The 22,484-nt window shown below is 39.3% G+C and overlaps 1 protein-coding gene across 1 annotated transcript in view; it reads right to left on the bottom strand.

Annotated features, from left to right (window-relative positions):
• The window catches only part of cacna1bb (calcium channel, voltage-dependent, N type, alpha 1B subunit, b), a 172,639-nt gene that overhangs the window by 66,352 nt on the left and 83,803 nt on the right, over positions 1-22,484 (bottom strand). Inside the window, exons 7-18 of the mRNA XM_073477661.1 lie at positions 21,935-22,038; positions 18,752-18,867; positions 18,556-18,645; positions 15,728-15,817; positions 13,928-14,149; positions 13,706-13,818; positions 13,475-13,587; positions 12,041-12,172; positions 4,233-4,305; positions 3,787-3,904; positions 2,637-2,704; positions 2,397-2,503 (exon numbers count right to left, since the gene is read on the bottom strand). Coding sequence (XP_073333762.1) covers positions 2,397-2,503; positions 2,637-2,704; positions 3,787-3,904; positions 4,233-4,305; positions 12,041-12,172; positions 13,475-13,587; positions 13,706-13,818; positions 13,928-14,149; positions 15,728-15,817; positions 18,556-18,645; positions 18,752-18,867; positions 21,935-22,038 — 1,346 coding nt within the window. The remainder of the gene's footprint in view (positions 1-2,396; positions 2,504-2,636; positions 2,705-3,786; positions 3,905-4,232; positions 4,306-12,040; positions 12,173-13,474; positions 13,588-13,705; positions 13,819-13,927; positions 14,150-15,727; positions 15,818-18,555; positions 18,646-18,751; positions 18,868-21,934; positions 22,039-22,484) is intronic.

Here is a 22,484-nt window from a genome sequence, read left to right as displayed (position 1 = left end):
TGGGGTCTCATTTATAAAGCTTGCGTATGGACAAAATGGGGCGTACGCAAGCTTAAAAGGAAATTGCGCATTGTTGGGCATATGCCTGGTTTTATAAATCTGAATATTTTTTGCGCAAGCCATTTCCGACTTTTGGGCGCACGTTCACTTTTGGTATGGATCCTACGCAATGTTATATAAATGAGACCCCTGATCATTTTCTACAGTCTAATTGACCTATTTCATAGTGAGGAGGACGGAAATTAAGGAGTGAGTGTGAATCAAAGATAATCACTTTGTCGATTGAATAGAGGGCAGTCACACAAAGAGCTTCACAGAATTATACAACACCACATTAAATCTAGACAATTTGCATTATTGTTTTGTTTCTCACATTAACAGAACAGATGGGTATCAAAGAAAGACACATTTTAACCTCCAACGTTACATATTGCAGCTATTAATCAGTGATGAGGATGAAAACGCTCCAGTTTTCACACCAGCTCTCTCCTGACAGGCTCTCATAATTTCAGTGCTCATCTAGGCTCTAAAATAGGCTGAATTTGGAGGCGCAATTAATTTCTACGTTGACACTAGACCCCATACCTGTCAATCACAGGCTGGCAGTGGAGAGGAGGCGGGTCAAAAGTTTTAGCATGACAGGAACTATCTGGGTATATAAAGACATCCCTGTCATTATCATATTAGAGGAGATGGGAACTTCTGACAGTGGAGATTAAAGTTTTATTCTGTCTCATTCAGAGGACTCATGTTGCCTCTCCTTTCTTCATGTTCATCTGTTTCCTCTTTCTTTCAAAATAAGTCCGGAAAATTAAAAAAATAGATCTATAATGACATTCTTAATTGAAAACTGCACTGAAGTAGAAGCATAGGTTAATCTTTTAATTAGTTTGGTATAAAGTCTTAAAGGGACAGTTCACTCCAAAATCAAAATGACATTGTTACTCTCACCTTAATGCCATTTATCCATCTAGATTGTCTTGGTGTGAGGAGTCAAGTTTTGGAGATATCGGCTGTAGAGATGTCTGCCTGTGCTAAAAAATCTACCTTTGAAAACTCTGTCTTTTTCCAGAAATCAGGACCCAGTTTCTCTAGATAATCCACAGATCTTGTTTAAGACTTTTTATGAAGGAACTATTTTCTTTCTATATCAACACGCAGAAAAAGGCTTGCATCTACTCATGGACAAGAGGCGAAATAACTAAGTGAGCTAACATTAGAGCTCAGCTAAGGAGGGCACCGTTAATGTTTACATATTGTAGAGAAGGCACACACACAGCCGATATCTTCAAAACCAACAACTCACACCAAAACAATCCAAATTGATAAATAGCACTTGAGGTATGGTCCCTTTATAGTTAGTATCCATAATGGTTTGATTTAAGGTGACCTGTCAAGTTTCTTTTACTTTGCAAATACATTTAAACTCCAGTCTGTATTCTTGAAGCCTGATGAACATCAGGCTGAATGAATGTTTTTGCTATAAAACATTTGCTTTATTTATATTTTAAATCGCACTTTTATATCCATGGTGGCCGACTCCTAAAAACATTGGTCCATAGAGCAGGGTACCTTTAATTTTTAATTTCCCATCAGATACAATACCATAACACTGAGTATTTGCAGTTATCATTGTGATTTTCCTCTCTTTTTCATCTAGTTACTAAGTTACTGTTAATAAGACATTTAAATGCCCTTTAATTCAGACAGCGATCAGAAGCTTGATTTAGGAAATGTCTGATCTTTAAATCCCACTAGGAGACAATCTGGAGCGCTGCTAACTGAGACCAGACTTATTCTAGTAATGAGAACAGACAAACTCCTAAAGCTATTCCATTCTTTGTTTGGATGTGTGGCACCCATTTTAAAAATAAATGTACTGAGTTTTAAGATGTTCAATGAACACTGAACATCATATTTTGAACATAAACCAAATGTAAAATTTTGTAATTCAGATGCCACAAAACTGTCCAAAACTTGAGCATCTTTGTGTTGATTTAACGCTACATATATTAAATTTTGCCACTTTTGGCTTTAACAGGGAAATGGGCTTGTGTCTGTGACAGTTATAATTGTAGAAAATGAAAGAATGAAAGAAAGAAAGTATAAACGCTGTTGAAAACTAACATGTATTGTTGATTAAGCTTCCTTAATTGCTTCTACTACTGAAGAAGGGGGCAACGATGTGTAATAAACCAGACAACACCAGAGAAGCACTCTCATAGTGGGAGTAGATGAGGAGAAGTCCAGAACATATATCAGACACAGTATGTATACACAGACATTTCAGACTGACACAACTGAACACATTCACACACTGAATGACAACAGGACATTTATCTCCAATGTGGGTGAACAGGGCTGCTGTTAAGGGAGAGGGACGCTAACAAACTTACGCAGCAATGGAGATGTTGGCTGCTGACATCGGACTGACTTCCTTCACCTCCAGAGCCTTCTGCAGGGCAAGCTTCTTATTGGCTGCCTCCTCCTGCTCCTCTTCATCCTTTAGCCAGTAAAAACAGAGACATAAAACTGCTAAATAAAAATAAAGGCAGGGCTTTTCAGGCACTGATGTGACATACAACATTGCCTTCTGTTATTAATGTGTACAAATACAACCTTCTGAGCCAGCCTACCTTAGTCAGCTCTTGTGCATTTGCGAGGTTATCGACAGCGATAGCCAAGAAGACATTCAGGAGGGTGTCTGAATAACAACAGGACTCAGGAGAAAATACAGATGTGCATTATGTATCCTGTCATGAAACTTGCAATGCTTTTTTTCTTCACCAAACTAGAAGCAGGCCCTAAAAGTAATGATTTGGTCGATCTGTCAGTCTGCTTGTCAGGTGTAGTTCATGGTTTGTATTGATCAAGTGTCTCAGAGAAATAAATCAGTCCTAAATGGCCAAAGAAATTGACTTTTTCGGACTTTGAGTAAGGCAGAGTTTTATGAACTATCTCAGCCATTATTTAGAAGAGCGATAGATAGCATAATTTTTTGACGGTAATCACAATTTAAAAAAGGGCACATGCTCTCTGCACAAAACTGAAGTCCAATCTTAAAGCAGCTAAGAAAACACAGCTGTGTATTATTTGGGTCTGTCACAACCAACAGTTTCTGCCGTTATAGATTGCTCGTACACCTCAGTACATTATTTTCCTTTCCCATTACATTTATGGAAGAGAAGAAGATCCCACTGCCCCACAGAGGGTTTAAGACATTATTGCTGCTGAACACGTTCATACTACCTTATTTTAGAATTAAATATAGTTTATAATTATACTATACTATAATTCTACTACTGCTACCTGATGGTCAAATTATCAACCTTGCATTTAGATGCTGTATCTCAGCATGTCAAAGGAAGATGGCAATGAGCATGTTATGCTCCCAAGAGGAAAAATGTTTCTTGGTTTGAATGATTCTATGACCTTTCCTCTAATGCCTTACGCAAGACAAAAGTTTTCAGCTCCTCAACTAATGAACAAAACTGTCAGTATGTTGTTTGTCCTTTCCAATACTGTTTTTAAATTAGGTGTAATCATCACTGTGGTATCTTGTTGGGCTGAATTAATGGTTAAAAGTAGAAGTTTCAAAATTAAGTACCTTCAAAAATGAAAATTTGCTTGATTTTGGTTGTGTTGTTGATTGACACGTTTTTCCCTCAATATAAAGCAATAAAGACAGTGAGGAGCCGATCACACCTGGAGAAAAACATGCTCTACCTAAAACCTTATTCTACATTTCAATCTTGCTCCTCTTAACTAAGATGTCAAAGAGGATACAGTTTCCAAAGAGTGTGAGGACAATGAAGTAGACGGAGGAGAACATGCCGCGGCGAACACCTCCTTGAGACTCAATCCCGTGGTACATGACAGCGTTCCAATCCTCACCAGTCAGAATCTGAGAAAGACATAAGAGTCAGAACGACGGCGCAGACATGGGGCTGGTTGCAAAGCACCGTGCAAATCTCACCAAGTGTAGAGTTAAATTACTTTACAGAGCTAAGGGTTATGAGCACAGAGTAATTGAAGGATTATCAGCAAGCTCATTAGGGGACAGAAGGTAGAAAGACCAGACATTCCTGCTAATTAAAATGACTGATAACAATCTTTCTTGTTCCATAAAGTCAATATTCTCTCATTTATTCAGACAAGTGAAGTGCACCTTGTGTGTGTGTGTGTGTGTGTGTGTGTGTGTGTGTGTGTTAGTGTGCTGGTGTATGCCTTACCTGGAACACAGTGAGGATGGCTGCTGGGAACGTATCAAAGTTTGTTGTTGGCGTCTCATCTTCAAAGTTAAACCTAGAAGAATCAGAATCAGAACATCATCATTATGAAGAGAGGACAAGTGAAAATAATAAAAACATTGTCCCAGTCAGATCTCAATGACATCTAGCCGAAAAAGGAGAAATACAGTGAATGGCACATTTAAGTATTTTTAAAATTATGATTAAAATCTAAAAATATCAAGAAACCACTTGGATTAATAATGTCAGGGAGCCACTGCTAAACTGTTGACGCATCATTACCTTTCTGTTCATGAGAAACATGACACGGCATAAAAACACACACATTTAGACCTTAAGTCACAGTTGCACCATTCCTTCTTTTTCTCCTTGTGTATCACTTGAATTGTCTTCTGTTATTGTATTATGTCCTGAAAGGTTAGAAATACTTTATCTTATCTTTATCTTTATCTTATCTTTCAAAAGTAACAAATGACGTGTACTTTTTTTCCCGAAACAACTTCACTTTTTTTAAAAAAAAAGAGTAATTTTCTCAGAGGTGAAATGTAACACATTCAATGCTAGATATTGCACTACAGAACGAGCAGCACAGACCAATACAAATGCACGCCTTGTACTCAATAAACATGGGTAAAAAAAGAAAGTGGCCTCAGAAGACACGCTTCTGATGAAACTCACATCAAACTGTCAAACCAGGCAGTGCTGATTTTAAAAGAATTAAGATAGTTACTGCATAGCCTATTTCTCAGAAACATTTTTTAGTGTACTGTTTAGATGTAATACGAGAAGGTTTCTTACAAGCAGCCATGTTGAAAACAGACATGGCTAAGACAGGGATGGACTCACATGCACTAACGTACACACTCACAATAAAGTCATGATAAACTGTGGAAAGGGAACTAAAGGAGGTGTTAAATCAGCAGCAGCAGAGAAGAGGTGACCCAAATCAAACACACACACAAATATAAAGTTTACAAATATAAAAACCTTCATGGATTAAAAATCAATAACACAATGAGCAGTAACTGAGCTTGTTTGCAGCTGGAGGTGTCCTGTCAACAGTTTTGTAGAAATCTCTTTAATAATGGTGGTCTATAGGAAGCCACATAGGATTTATTTGTTGCATTACCAATGAGCGACCAGTGGGACAAATTGGCAGCAAGTCGTGGTGGTGTCGTATCCAGTTTTCCCAACTCGTCCATGGAGCTGAAACTATGCAGGCACCACGTTTATACATCTCTGTGTTGTCTGGTGATGCTGTAATCTGCCAGTAGTTCTATGAGAAGTGGCAGTTCTGTCAATTATGTAGCCTAATACGATTAGTTGCACCAGTCGGAGTGTCCGTAACTCTGGTTATTTATTGTTGGTAATCTTTTTTTTTGACCTGACCTACTCTTTACTTTAATCTGAGAACATTTTTACACAAATAATTTTATTTCAGGTGAGCTCACTTTCAGTTTTGCCTCCAAATAAAGTGGTTTATAAAATCTGATAAATTGTTGTGTTGTTTAAAACCTGGCAAATTACCTGACTACTGGTGTTGCCTTAGTCATCGTGTTTCCAATTCTCAGCAATAAACCCTGTGAATGCAATGTTATCAAAACTGATGATGGCAAAACCATTAAAAATAAGACCAAACTTGTAACAAACCTGAGTTATTATGTAATCGTCAAAGCTATCTAACTCCAATCTTTGTCATAACCTCAATCTAAACCAAATAGTAACCTTTACCCTAAAACCAAGCCTGTCTAAAACTCACACAAATGCACAAGTAAAGTGAGTACATCTTTCAGATTCCTTCACAGCTTCAGATAGAGACTAGCTTATGTATTCATAGATGAAGGGGGTTGTTTTGTATTGATAATGGATGAGACAGAAGGAGAGAGAGAGAGAGAGAAACATGCAGCAGCAGGAAACACTAGTCACCAGGGAGCCACGGCTCCAACTTTCAAGTCCAAAACACACTGCCTCTGCAGCTCAGGGCTGAATCGTGTGACAGGAGTCATATGCACTAAAAGGAGGCATCACAACACAGCACACCAACAAATCCACAGGGAATATTAACCATCTAATATCAAGCGAATAAAGTTAATCTGGAGTGATGCCCAGATTCACAAATTTTCTCTTCTTTCAACTCGATCCCTCACCTAAAAAGCTGACTCACCAGGAAAGATCATTTACAGAAAATAGCTTTACAATACTGAGAGTGTTGGTTCTGGATCTGGGTATTTGAGTTTGTCCTTGTCTGAAGTGACAGCCACAACACCAAAGAAAAAGACATGCTATCAGCTGACAAGTGAAGATATCAAGGTAGCCTGGATATGCCAGGCAGAGAAAAAAGTCTAAAATACTGTTTTAATTTTCTGGGGTGTCAATACTCTTGCACCTTACAACTAAAGCTGTGTGTATGAACACAGTACAGTATAGACAACCATCTTGACACACACCCTATGGTGCCAGTATGTTTTGGGCTTGACACCATAACATAAAAAATAATCACAATAAAGTTGACATTGCACAATATAAGAACAATGATTCTCTCATCCCCAGATAGATAGACAAATACTGAAAGTCCTGAGTTTGTATGACCCATCTATCAACAACAACGTAAATAGTGCTTTTCTCTTTTAGAGCCCTTTACAAAACATAGCCCAACAATATCTTTATGCTCAGTCACCAATGGAATAACAACTTGGCATTTTGGAGTTCAGTATCTTGCCCAAGGTCACTTCAAAATGCAGTCTAAGACGAGGATTGAACTAATGACTCCTCCATCAGTGGATGACTAGCTCTACCTCCTCAGCCACATCCGCCAAAAGTGACTAGGCTGCAAACGTCCGTGTCCACATATAATTTTTTTCTGAGCGCCAGCATCTTTTTTCAATTGGTCCCAAGGAGGAGTGATCGCTGAGGCGCCCAGCATCTTTTTACCAAGTGCTCTGCCTTTTTTGTGTGGCCGCTCCAGCACACAAACACTTAACCTCAGCACTCCAAGCCTCAACCCAATCCAACACGTTGGGGATGAACTGGAACATCGAATGGAAGCCAGGTCTGATCAGCCATCAGGCCAATCTTACTAAGGTTCTTGTGGCTGAATGGGAGCAAATCCCTGCAGCCAGGTACCAAAATCCTGTAGTAAGCCTTCACAGAGGAGTGGAGCCTGTTATAACTGCTGATTAATGCCTGGAGCTTTGGAATGACACGTTCAACTATCACATGTGGCAGTGAAGTTGGTGTCCATTTACTTCTGGCCATTTGATAAATCACTGAAAAACCCATATCACTCAATAATATCAACCAGCATGCATCCGTCTGATTCTGATATGTACTGTACATGCATAAGGAAGATGGGGAGGGAGGGGGTGAGGGAAGAGAGAGAGGAGAGAGAGGAGAGGGGGAGGGGAAACTAATTCAATAAGTCCATTCTCCCATGCTATGTCATCATACTCTATCTCCCCATGCGTCTCCCCTTCTACCTTCTTCTCTGGGTCATTACCGCATCCTCCATGGCCCAACCCTCTCTCCACCCATTACTCATCCCTTCATCCCTTTCTCCATGTTGCTTCTTCCTTTACCATTATTTTCCTTCTTTCCTGCCTGCTCTCCACCACCTCCTCCTCTCTCCCACACTTCTCCCTCCATCCTATCCTCCTTCCTTGAGGATTAATGGACCCAGTGCAGGGAGCGGCGCTGGAGTTTCGTGTGCACAGACCTCTGTTTACTCTGATAATAGGGATTGGGCGCGTGCTGTTTGGCTTCCAAGCGACATCCACAGGGACTTCATTAAATCAATCCTGAAAACAAGAGTCACGTGAGGCCCAACTCACCACAAGCTCATGCCCCAACAATCCCTATATCTATTCCTTCAGACAATGGCAGCAGGTTTGCATTGTGCAAGTGAATGCAACACACATCTGTGAGAACAGGCAGGCATGTACAAGTGGATTGGAGATAACGGCTGCATGATATTGAATAAATAAAATGAGCAGAGCCCTGGGACTGTGACATGAATCAGAACACACAAGGAATCCTGCAGTCTTATGAGGAGGCCGGTAATGAAGAAGGCTTTTTACTATATGAGGAAGGGGCCGAATACAAAAAGGGCAGCCCACTGAGAATACCAGAGCTGCAATTCCTCAATCTCTCTTGGACCTCATTATTACAACTGAAAATAGGAGAAACTGCAGCACCTATTCCAAATATTGTACTAATTTTTGATTATTTTGCAATAAATTGTGGTAATATTTTAAAATGTAAAGTATGAGAAGATCAAGTTATGTTTCAAGTTGCATATAGTGTGAAAATTAATTTAGGATTTCAGGCATTTCTGTTGAATGTGACATGGTCCTTCCTATCATGCCATGTAGTGCTGTCTACAAGCTCCATAAACAAAATGGTTGGTTTAATTAGCTGTGGTTTGAATTTGCTAATTTTAATAATAATTTAATTAATAATTTCACAACTGTCAGAGTGATATAAAACCTGCTTGAGAGAGGGAGAAGTGCTGCCTAATTCTGAGGAAGCAAAGGCCCCTCACTCCCTAACTTGACTTTTTAATGTAAAAGTGATTTTACAATTATGATGGAATAAATGTGACAATTTGAAGCAATTGCAAGAACCATGAACATTACTTAAAGACTGAGTATACTGAGTATAGACCGAAACTTCCAGGTAGAAAACCACTGCATCACACATTAGTTGTGTGTTTAATTGATTTAACCCAAAACATGATGTTTTCCCAAACCTCATCAAGTAGTTCAGGTGCCTAAACCTAACCAACCTGCAACAGTTTCACAACATAAATAACAGTCTCAAAGTTATATGTGAAATGACTGTCAGCAAGCTTTATTTTGAAAGTCTGACCAGACAATGCATATTTATTACTGCTAATGTGTCCACAGGGCCCTACAAGTGCAAAACTGACACTAGAGGGGTACCTACAGTGTCATAGTTTGAAACTTATTGCCACTCAACAAGCTGTCGTATTTGATTAGTTAGGAATGTTGACTAGTTGGCATCCAGAGCAAAAAAAAAAATGCAATTTAAGGAGGGTGTCACAGTCCAGCACTCCAGAGGTTGAACAATTACTGAGCCTGCACAATGAGGAAGGCCTCAGCTGGAAATATGAAATGACACCTGCTTCCAAAATCAGAGTTAGTCAACAAACGCGGTCTTCACCTTTAAAACCGAAAGCTACAAAGCAGCAAGTAGGAAAAAAAAACAAAAAAACGTTATTCTATTACAGTAAATCCTGCACGTTTCCTTTGAGCTTATCACATATTTCCCCCCCCCAGTGATGTCCTGTGAGTCTCAGCAGGAAGACGGTCCTCTGCCTCAAGCTGTTTATCTTTCAATTCACACAATTTTACCAGGAGATTACTTTCGGTGTTTTGAGAGCAGGAACATAATCTCAGAGCCAAAAATAAAGCATCTCTTCTTCTTAACGAACCATTAAATCTATTTATGGTTGAAAGCCTATTTTTCATTAAACAATTGAAATCATCTGCCTGAGGGATGGTTGTGTTTTCTTTGGTTTTGATACAATACCAAAGAAAACACTATACATGGCATCATCTGCAAGCATAAGTTCTTAACATACACATGATTCTTGACTCAAGAAAATGGAAAATCTGAAATTATTTGACACCTAGGATTCATTTTTAGATACAGGGGTGAAAAAGGCCTAAAACAAGCATGAATGGTAGTATGGACATTATTTGCAGAGAACAGTGTGCTGTGCTGGCTGGAAGCACCATGTGGACGTCAGACTCATCTCACACTTGTCCATCACCAGACACTAATGCGATGCTAATGATGGCACAGACTGTTGTAAGGCTCGGTGCCATGGCAACAGCCTGCTGCTTCAAAGACATCCTGTTGTGGTGTGGTGGTGTTTGTGAAGGCTGTCAGTCCGAGGAAGCGAAACTTCATGTCAAAGAGGCATTTCAGTTGAGAGTGTAGACTACCTGACAGAGCAGTGACAGCATGTAACAACACACACCGGTGTCTGTACACTGAAACCATCTGAGGTCAAATCTCTGCAGTCTGTCGGGATACTAGCTGTGAGACAATCAGACAGGTTGTAAACAAACTAACAGGCTGGCAAAACTTATTTGGAGAAAACAAGATATCATAAGCACTATTTCAGCTCAGAATCAAACTTTGAATCAGGTTTACTGCCTGTAGGTTGTCATATTGTAAGTCACATAAAGGAATTTGCCTTGGTTTTCTGGTCCATAACAATAATACACACAACCTTGAATCCAAAAACGTTGGGACACTGTGTAATATTATTGGAATGCTATAGGAATACTATCTGTACTTCTGGAAAATCTAAATCTTTATACATTCTGATATTTGCAACTTATCTTGTGTGGCCTGTGCTCTTCCACCATGGTGGAGCGGAGGTCATGTGGCACTACTTGGCGATGCCTTGGCCCGCTCAGTTGACCTCCTGGATCCACATTCTTTACAGGTCTTTTATATAATCTACATGTATCAAATATTCTGTGAATAAAATCTGTATACTCTGTGATTTTGTTTTACTGTTCTGTACATACCACATCGAGGCTATAGCATCCTCTGTGGTTCTTCATAAGGTCTTTTTTTTATTATGGGCTTTTTCTTACTCGATCGAGGGACTAAGGATAGAGGATGTTGCTCATTGTACAGATTGTAAAGCCCACTGAGGCAATGTGAATGTGATTTTGGACTATTTAAATTAAATTGATTTACTTTGATTGGTTGGTGGAAGCTTAACAAGGGGGACACATTTTGCCAACAAGGGGGGCGGCAACCCGCCTCAAATCCCCTACTGTGCATACACACAACGAGAATGTACAGTCAAGTAGCAGACTTCTTGTGTCAATGTGTATAATTCATTGCATATTCATATATCCTGGAATATTAAAAGAGGGAGAAGGAGATGTAATTGTAATAAGATGACTTACGTTTTTTAAAGATTATTTTTTGACTCTTTATTCAGATAGGAAAGTTTAGAGTTTGACAGGAAATGGAGATGACAGAGAGGGGATGACATGACAGCAAAGGGCAACAGGTTGGAATCAAACCCCGATGCTGGTGAGGACTCAGCCTTCATACATGGGGCGCATGCTCTGCCAGGTAAGCCACCAAATTTTATTTGCAAGAAAAAAACCCATATGAGACACAAATTATAAACCAAAGTTGAGCAATTTATATACATCTTAAATCATGCCTGGAGGGGATATTTAATTTCTTATAAACCTAAAGCAAAACTGAAAAAGTCACTTCAGGTTTCGTCGGGCTTAGATACACCATTGGTTGTAAATTTAAAAAACTACACATCAGTCTATTCAAAGACTGTTGAAGTATGTGATATAATGCACAATGTTAAAAAAACACCAGACAGTCAACCTGCCTGGCCAAAGCAGTGTCTGTGTGACTTGAGGTGACATGTGAGGAGCTAGAAAGTATAACGTGTGTGAGTATAGCCAGACGGGGCTGGATGCCAGGCCTTTGATTAACTGCAGCCAGCACAGAATCATGAGGTGTTCCTGTCATTAGAAGACATGGAGCTCCTGCTGAGAGTGATATCAAAGGGCCACAGTCAGTGCTGCTGCTCTGCCAGCTACCTGCTGCGTCAACACGTCTGTCAGCACTGCCACGCCGGGGATCACACACAAGGAGGAGGGTCAGATGGAGAGATAGATAAAGGAGAGGAGGAGGAAAGGATGTGTGTGCATGTGTGTGTGTTGAAAAAGGGAGAAAAGAGCAGTTGAGGCACAGGATAGGATAGAGAGATTACTCACTGTCCTCCAAAGAGCTGCATGCCCAGCAGAGCGAAGACCACGATGAAGAGGAAGAGGAGGAAGAGCAAGCTGATGATGGACTTCATGGAATTGAGAAGGGAGACCACAAGGTTCCTCAACGAGTTCCAATATCTGAGAAAAGGCGGCAAACACAAAAAGAGGCAGAGAAATAACTTTTGTTTTTCATTAAATGTTACTCAACATCTCTGACAACAGGCAGTGAAAGAACAAACAGATTCAGACAAACAATGCTTGAAAATAGACAAAGACAGAAACACCCAAAACAGAGGAGGAACGAGTTGAACAAATGGCAATATGAGCTGTAGGTGGCATAAAACAAATCAATGCGTCAGGGTCTACAACTGCCAGTTTCAGTGAATCACAGGATTACAGCTAATCTAATGAAATAAAAGCACCGCCATCAAACTCTAAAAGGATTGTCAGTTTAGGGAGAAAAGAATTAAGAAAGCCCAGAGAGAAAGTGCAGCTCCTCGCATCTCCAAATTTTAATGGAATTCACTCAGATTTTTATGCACTGAGTTTTGGATGAAATGTGTTTGTTAGTCCATTTAGACAGGACAGTTTCATTTTGTTCATTTGGATACCTGTCTGAATATTTTAGACACAGAAATCAGCAACATATGAGTAAATTAATTACTGGTGGAATATACAGTAAGAACCATGCTGATGGGACATTCTAAGCCTCAGATCTGTCAAAACATGGAAGCTACACTCCACCGACTTTGTAAAAACAGGCTGAGATGTACTTATGTCTACTGTAGCTCTACAGGAGCTTTCTAAAGTCTAGAAAATAACCCAAATGATTTAATCATGTCAGGTCTGTGTGACTGCAAGCAAACATGCATTTTAATTACCTCTAAAGCCTATATTCTATGTATTTCTGTATCATATAGTGGTTGAATAGTATCTCTGGCCTACATGATAACTGTTTTACAATTTTTTAATAAATTGAAGGTAATTAAACTCAGTGAAGTCCGGTGAGGTCTGCACCCCAAGCCCCCTCCTGTCTGGAGGTATGCAGAAAGTCCATCTGAAGGACCTTGTGGACTGAATTAACTGAAGGTTCGGACAGCCCTCAACACTTGCAAACTTCCAAGGAAATGTCCAGACTTCACTGCTCTTGCATACTTCCAGAGAGTCTGCTTTGGGTGCAGACTTCATTGAACTATACTGATTAAATTACCCACAATTCATTGTAATAGGGTGGACATTTGGATTCAGCCTAAAAGTCACAAGGTTTGGCGCTACAGAAGTGTAATGTTTCCATGCAGTCAGTATGTTAGCTGCTAGGATGAACATCTTAAAAGTTGACAGCTGTGGTGGTGCAACAAATAAACCAGAGCTTTTTCTGTGATGGAAGTCTACAGTACTAATTGTCCATAGTTTCATGTGTGCGTTTAGGACTGAACTCACTTGGTGACTTTGAATATCCTGAGGAGTCGCAGGGCTCTCAGCACACTGATACCAAATGATGCTCCTGGTTTAATCATGTCCCAGATCACCTCACAAATACTTCCCACAATCACCTAGAGAGGAGGAAGAGAAGTTATCACCTAAATAACAAACAAGACTGGTTGACCATCCAAACAAAACTAGCACTGCTGGTTAGAGTTAACCTGTGAGTCACAGCTGACAATAACTTACCCCAAAGTCAAAGCAGTTGAAGGAGGAGTGGAAATAATTCCTCACTCCGAGGCCGTACATCTTCAAGGTCATCTCAGTCAGAAACAAACCCAGGAACACAAACTCTGCTGTGTCTGTTTTCAAAATGAGCAGGGTAACAAAACCAAGAGAAACTCATTTTATAGACCATCAACATCAATAAGCGTGTGGGAGAGTGAGTGTGTATTCATATGTGTGACTTACAGAGAGCCGTTGTAAGCCACGGGGGTTGGTCATAGTGGACGATGGCCACACACAGAGTATTGAGGCCCACCAGACACAGAACGATCCAGTAGAAGCTCTGAGCTTTCACCATTCGGCGGATGAAGAAGCGGATTCTCTTCTCCTTTCGCCGGAAGTAGGAGGAGCTGTCCATCTTACCGCTGCTTTTCACACTGGCCCGACCGAACGGAGAGCCCGGAGGAGCTGAAAGTGGTGATGAAGAGAGGTGAGAGAGGAAATGAGTGAGTGTGCAGCGGTTAAATGTTTGTCATTGTTTCACAGTATTTCACAGTGAATCACTGTTGGTGTTTGTCTTATATTCTTCCTGTTACTGTGATTAGCAGCATCTCCATCATCACCTGACTCATCAAGATCATAATTATAATATACATTATGATGGTTATCCATATGTCTTGGTGAACAGGTGGTGGTACTTGTTTTGGAGTGACATTACTTGCTTTGATTGCAACAACAGGTGCAAAAATGCCATTTTTTGGGATGTTAGTTGGTCAAGAAGTGTTTACACTTATTAGAGCTGTCATAATTAGTAAAATAATCAATTAGCTGATCGAAAGAAAATTAGTTGCCAACTATTTTGACAATCATTTAAGTAATTTTCAATAAAAATGTGAAACATTTGCGAGTAGAGGCTTCCTAAATATAAGGATTTACTGCTTTTCTTTGACATTAATGACAGTAAATGAGTCTTTGGGTTCTAGACTGTTGGTTGGTTGGTTGTTATAACTATAAGGCCATATCGCCTAGCTCTACCTTCTAACAATGATGTATCCATGCTGCTCTAGACTCTCTCTCTGACAGCTTTCCCAAGCTTTGCCAGGATTGTACTTGTGCCTCTGGTTGCCAAAACAGTTTGAGTTTGGGCTACAGTTGTGCCACTTCCCTAGTAACTGGAAATTAGAGCTCAAGAACCTCAAGGTTTGTACGAGAGAAATGTAACAGTTTGGTTTGGTATATAGGGATCCATTCAGCTTCACATTTGCTAACAAGCACTAAAAGTCTGAGAAAAGTAACAATACCCACCCAAGGGACAGAGTTAACAGCATAAAATCACCTCAACAGTCCTTGGATTCTCCTTGCAGCTGCTCATTAAAAACTATTCACCTAATACACTTGTGCTGTGCAGCAGAACTGCAGGCATCATGTGTGAAACAAGTGAGATGAGAGACTAAAATTTGACTGTGCAGTGCATCTATTCCCTTAGCACTTAATTTTATGGAAAACAGTTATGAGATGAGATAGAATAAAAATAGTGAAGGCAACAAAGTGGTTTCAATTACCATGCTTATGCACATTTCCAACCCACAGACAAGCAATTACATGTTGTCTTTGTGTGGGACCATGAAGTCCATTAATATTAAAAAGTCTAATTTTAATGTGCTGCAGGTGATTTCCTTGCTTTTTAAATTTAACAGTCTAATTAGAAAAGTTAATTATACTTCTTCTCCCTGAAGGTGATATGCCTCTACTGCCAGGAGAAAGAGCTTAAGGTGTCGAGTTCCACACAGTGCTGAATCTGCGTCTGTGATGTACATTTTCAAGTTTGTTTGAAGTATCTCACAAAATGTTTTATTGTGTTGAGGTGACATGACATACTAATCTGATAAATGGAGACCAGAGAGAGACCACGACAGGGTTATCTTCATTGTAGAAGACAGGCTTTTATGGTGGCTTTTATTGTAAAGGTCGACTCTGTGAACAGACGGCATGTGAAGGTCGGAGGTGATCTGCTGGTCACCATGGATAAAACGATGGAAGACTCACCAACAGAGGAGATGTCTGCGAAAGGATCCTCCCCCTCCTCTGCACTGATCAGGTCGTTTTTACCTTTCTTGGCTTTGCCTCGTTTCAGGACTGTGAAGAGAAGCACAGACAGGAAGGGAAAATAATCATATTTGAGTCTAAAATATAATATAGCAATAAAGGAATGTTGCTGTTCTGTATTACAAAATGTGTGAAAGAAAATAAGTCAATTATACCAAGAAAGACATTTCAAATTGTACTGTATTTCAATCGAACAACTCTCGTACATAACTGAGCTTGCGTGTGTGCATGCGAGTCGAGGGGTGAGCTAATTGGAAACTATGAATAGCAGGCATCAATCATGTTTTTCATTTGGAGATTTTCTGCCTTCCTACTTGAAGCCAGCCTTGGAATGAAAAACTGCCAGCACCATATGAATGCGATCATCACATGACCAGCTCAGTGTCACTGGGGCGATAGGCTCATTCCCAAGATCTACAACCCTATATGCCAGCTCGAAAAGGCTGCCGGGGGGCAGAGCAGGCAGCGAAACGAATGAGGTTCTGACACCTAAACAATCTCTTCTTAAATCACTTTTGTCTGTAATTGAATGCTAATAACGCTCTTTTTTAAGTAACTGCAGCATGAAAATCTCAACTTGTTTCCAACTGAAAGGAAATTTCCAGATGTGAGGGTGTGTGAGAAAAATCGACTTCAATCCTTGGAGTGAAGCTACAGAAGCTACAGAAGTGTAGAAGTGTTTTTATATAGGTTTTTTCTAAAACACATTACAAGTATGTTGAAAAAACATCTACCTTAAGTTAACTCATCTTTTATGTTTAAATGAAATATCCAGCCTAAAGGGTAATTTCTTATCTCCATAGACAAGGTAAGCATGGAATAATTGTTTCCAAACCTCTACTGAGTTAGTCAGCTATGATTGGCACTTTACTCCTCTACTCATACCTGTCATTCATGTGATGAAGGACAACTCCATATTTTCTGCTCTAACAACATCAGAGTGTTTTTTCTATGGCTGTGGACTCAGACGTCTTAATCCCTTGATACGTAACTAATTGAGGAAATGAGGCAGCTGTCACTTTACTGGAGTCGTCAGCATCGGTGTGTTTCCAATGTATGTCCATTTAATAGCAAATGCATTTTCGAGTGTGTGGGTGTATGTGTGACGGGGAGTGCGGCACATTGAATTTACTTTAACAAATCCAATCAGACTAAAGTTGTAAATCCCACTAATTAACCCTTGCCTTCACGCCAGGCCTAATGGACTGACATCATGGCTGAGAGAGAGACAGAGACAGAGACAGAAGAGAGACAGAGTGTGTGTGAGAGAGAACTGATCCCTTTGAAATATAGCAAAAAGACTACAGAGTGGAAATTATTATCACCACTCGAATATCATAAGTGCTGATAGTATGTTTGCTCTTATGTATGATTGGCTGGAAGAGCTACCAGCAGCACATTTTGAGGGGTTAATGTTAAGCTCAGAAGCCACCTCACTTATACTATACTTTATATGTTATACTGTAAGGTTAAGTGAGTTTGAAGAAATATTGATTGAAAATTGAAAAACTATTTTTTTTTTTTAAAAAAATTGGTAGAGTACTACAACTCTGATATTTTTAAGTTTGCTATCTTTTTTTTTGTAAAAGCAAAAAGAAGGCAAGTTGTTTCCCTCCTTCTTGAATGTCTGCCCCGCCCTGATTAGTTTTAACCTGTCCCTTGTTATGTAGCATGTTTGCTCTACTACCTCGTTGGCAGTTCATCCTACCTTGTGTCTCTAGCATTTTAGCCTTTTACGAGTGTTAATTCTCAGCGATTTTGGATCCTTGCTTTGTTTCCCTAGACTTTGCCTATATCTGGACTTTCAATTTTTGCCTACTCATAGTTGAATTCATTCGCCTGTTTGAGCTGCCTTTTCTGGTCTTGACCGTCACCTGCCTCACCATCCTGTCAGCCTTTGTATGTTTTATTTTGCAATAAAACAGACTGACAAACAAATCTGCCTACAGGCGCCTCATAAACTCACATAACATGTTATATCTGGTTCGTTTAACCTGTACAAAAACAATGGGAAAAGAATGATTTGTATATAAAAAAAAAGTGTTTGTGTACTGTATGCAGTTTAACTGCAATTGTCTTAGTAAGGATCTAGCTCAGTGTTTTTTAATCCTGGTCCCGGGGCTCCTTGTCCTGCATATTTTAGAGTTTTCCCTGCCCCAACACTCCTAATTCAAATGAATAGCTTGTTATTAGGCTTGAGCAGAGCTTGATGACGAGCTGATCATTTGAATCAGGTGTGTCAGAGCAGGGAAACATCTACACTCTAGCTAACGAGGTTTCAACATGAGGATTTACTGCTCACACAACAGCTCCAGATTCATTTGAAAACAGTTTAAATAAACTAAAAATTCCGGGTTTGTGTGAAATCATTAATTGTATCAAACTAACAGGCTAATATTTTGAATTATAAAGAGTTGAGAAACACAAAAAACACAACCTTTATATTTAGAATTTTTTTTCTAACTACAGTTTATACTGTCTGTCTACACAAACTGGGCCTTTAAGGAACACCTGCATCAGTCTGGACGATTATCATGTCAGTAAGGAATGTCAGGTTCAGTTAAACCTAAACTCCACTCCGTAGGTTGAAGAGATCACATTCATGACAGATGATTCTGGAATGATTCATGCACAGACCAGTGATGCTGTAAAAAATCAATTATTAGATAGCAATGATGAATTATAATCTCTGTGCCTGGTTTACCATTGTCCTCCTGTGGTGATGGACCACTGTAAATCAGACAACACATACTCAGCCCTGTTTTCACCTGGAAGGTTTTGTTTCCTCTTGTACCACGCACCATCCATCGGGGACTTCTCCTCTGCAATTTCATCCTCCTCCTCCAGCAACACCTCCTCTGCGCAGGAGAGAGAAAGGAGAGAGGGACTTTCTATCAATTTGTTTTTCTAACACAACAAACACACACATGCCAGCTCTCACGCTGTTTCGGAGATGAGTCTAACCTGCTTTGCAGATCCACTCCAAATATCCGGTGAGCTCTCTCTCAATCTGCTGCTGCCTGCGAAGCTTCAGGAACTCCTGCCTCTTCTCCACACGCTCTCTCTCTTTGGCAAATTCTCTGTTCAAACATATACAAAGAGAGATTTTAATAAAGAATAAATTAACATAATATATTAACTGGAAACATGGATTTAGAGCTTAATTCTTGTTCTTGTTTTTCTCTTCTGTGTCAGACATCTGCTAATAGTGAACCTGCACATGTACATTCATAGCAACCAACAGGATTATGTGAATTACAATTATTTGTGAGACACTCCTGCCTGGATGAAATGGAAGTTCTCACATCTATTTAACTATTATAATTGACTGTGGAGTTACATGACAGCAGGACAGCTGTTGAGGACAAAAGAGAGTTAAAGAGGTTGTGGATGAAGCTGGAGCTGTGTTAAAGGGTACTTCTGAAACAGTGGACTATGATGTCTATCAGTGATGTATGAGGTGTAGGACTTATGACAGCATAGTTTGTGTAATTTTAATCGGCATAGCAATATAATATACAGTATAGTATATATAGTATTGTGAAACAATCAATTTTAAAACAGATACAATAAACAGAATAATTACATTGTACTTAAGGAATTGTTTAACAATTCTTAGAAATCCGCTGTTAGGCTCCTTTTAAGAGTTAGATGAGAAGATTGATACCACTCTCATGTACGTATGTCCGTAAGGTTGAAAAAATGTCTACCAGAAGCTCTTAATCTCACTAATTGATATGTTTTATTTTGGGCTCTTTTTAGTGTGGAATAAAATATTGTAAAAGCGACAGTTTCTGATTTTACTAGGAATGTACTTGACTAAGTCTTTGCTGGAAGCAGCGACTTCCCAGAGTCTCCACTAGTTGCCTGGCAACCTCACAGTGACAAAAAGAAAAGAAGAGATTGCGTAAATGATAGTAGCAATGTTGCAGTATTGTTCAGTGATTTAAAACATAGCCCCTGAACACTGTATGTGCAATTTTGGGCTGTCCCAGATGAAAGTTCACAGTTGTGAGAGAGATGTAGCGGCCTTCAGTCCAGATTTTTGGTCCTAGATCACAGTGTGAGTTTCAGTATTTCTGATCAAATGAACAAAGCTTGTTTTGGTTTTGCTGTATTTTGAAATCATCAGATGCGAGCTGATGTTGTTCCCACTTTCAATGTTTCATTATCACACAATCTGACATACTTCAAAACTGATGTTTGAACAGTCTGACACATTGAGACAGAGATTTTCCATCTCAGTGTGCAGTGAAATGAAAATGCAAGATTGCCATTATTGCACAGGGTTCAGAGGCCTTAATACAGATATGTTAAAGGCCAGCTTCTGTACCGCTGTAGTTGACAAAAATCTAATTGCCTATATCGTCTCACACTAAATATTGTAATATCATGCTACCCTTGAAGGACCACAAATGAAAGTGACCCACCAGTGATAAGATGATATATTTCTTTGATTGTTCAGACAAAATGTGATTTGTGTGTCATGAGCAAAAAAAAAAATCATATAATCTTGATTAAGATTATATGATTATGCATGATTATATGATAAAGATAAGATGGTACAATTAAAATCATTTACAAAATATATAACACCTTACTAATAACAGTAATGGTGCAAGCATGGGACAAAAAGGAAAAACACTCATTATGTTGGAATACAGTTTTGACAGGGAGAATGACAAGATAGACAGGGGAGCTCCTTCAGCAGTGTGTTTCCTATGACATCCAGACTAATGACCACGCACATGTATGCTTTTATCCAGACTTCGGTGAGACAAGGGGCTGTGAGTCACTGCAGGTGAGAACAGTCTCGTTGCAACCACAGACACAATGAATGAGATGGACAGACATCCGATCCAGGAACAGTGAGGACCAGGATGATTAAAGCCACAGTGTGAAGCCTTCTCATGACACACGAGTATGACATGGGCGGATGATAAGAGACAGAAAGTAAAAAGGAGAAGTGCTGTGGAGGGGAGGTGAATGATCTGTTCATTTACTCAAATCACCCTCAACAGAGCATTTTTTTCACAAGCAACAAGCCTTCTTAGATACTGTCTTGAAGACAATCTAGTATTGGTAGATAGTGCACACCACATGTACAGTACAAAGGCTTGGTTTGAATCAATCAGCATCGCCTCAATACAGAAGTGCCCTCAGATGCAGTATTTATTTTTTTAAAAAGAGTTATTTTCAAAAAGATGGTTTTGATTCCTCAAGACATCATGTTTGCAATTTAACTTCTAAGTTACATAAAAATTGTACTAGTTTTACACCAAAATTAGAACGCAAATGCAAGGATTTATTATGCAGGCCGTTGACTCCATTCCCACTCCCACAAGTTTTACTTTCTGTTTTCTTTTTCTGGTATGTCACGCTCAATGTCTGAAACGTGCCAGAAAACAGGATAACAGTAGAAAGCAGCATGTCATAGCATCTCACGAAAATTAGCACATTCCACCCAGTCGTAATGTTTCCATTACTGCTGATCGGAGCTGGAGGTGATGAACACCCATGACTACTGCAGAGTCATTTGACTACGCAGGAATGAATGCTGATTGTACTCTTTCCCTCTGAAGACAAAAGTTAGTAGGTGTTAGTTGTTTTTTTGTTTCGTGTGAAAGGGGTATTATCGATCCTTTTACTACTGTTTGTTGCTCTCCATTTTAGCAAATTTCCACAAATATACCAGCGTTTTCAAAAGGAGAAGCTCTTCTTTTCATGTTCCCATTTACCCAGAACTTGTTTACAGTGCATTTTACAGTAAGAGGTCCTCTTGAAACAACCTCAGAAAATATTTCCAGTTACAGGAAGTGAAAAGACAAGTGGCATTAAAATTCAAATAAGCTTCTGATTATAAACCATTTAAGAATGTGAAAAACAGAACAAATGTTCAACTCCATATTGTTTGGGATGCAGATAGTGTTTTTAAAATCCAATTTCTATGCAGATTTTCCTTTATTGATTTTTTTTTCAGTCCAATTGTTGAACTTTCTTAATGTACAAACTGAACTCATTTAACAAATTAAAGGATTTTCTTTTTTTGAAAAACAATAAATACTAAGTCACCATTCATTAAATGCAATGTGACCCCAGCTTAGAGCCAAACTGGAGTTTGTGTATCTACATCACGAGATGACTTACCCTGATAGGACACCCAGCACCAGGTTGAGCATGAAGAAGGAGCCGATGATGATGAGAGGGATGAAGTAGAGCCAGTTCCAGGTGTTTCCTGCTACATCGTTGGTCTGGACATACAAACAAAACAGGAGAAAGTAAAAAGATAGTTTCTGCTTCTCTAAGAATTTAAAAGCTGTCACTGTTAGACACATTACACCTACCCATATGTAGACTTCAATTGTCTACATATCATCAGCAATGTGTAAGCATAGTTTAGCTCTTCCGACTCAATGTTCCGTTTCTAGCCTCTGCTTTGGGAACTAAAATAAAAACATGAACTAATGAAGGAAAACCAAAATGCAAAAGGTAACCAATACAAATAAACTCCTGGATTGCCAGGTAGTTTCATTTTCTGGAATCACCTTTTTAAATAACTTATGTAATGTTTTATTGTGATATAATTTGTATGCCTAAATTGCAGTAGAAAGAGTCATTTTAGTAAGAAATGGTCAATGAATGTCCCAAACAAAGTAATTTTGTTTGGCTTGAGCTGACAGTGTATGAATGTGTTTCT

Source organism: Pagrus major, chromosome 12 (assembly GCF_040436345.1).
Source record: "Pagrus major chromosome 12, Pma_NU_1.0".
Taxonomy (NCBI): Eukaryota; Metazoa; Chordata; class Actinopteri; order Spariformes; family Sparidae; genus Pagrus; species Pagrus major.
This window is presented reverse-complemented; position numbering and strand designations above follow the sequence as displayed.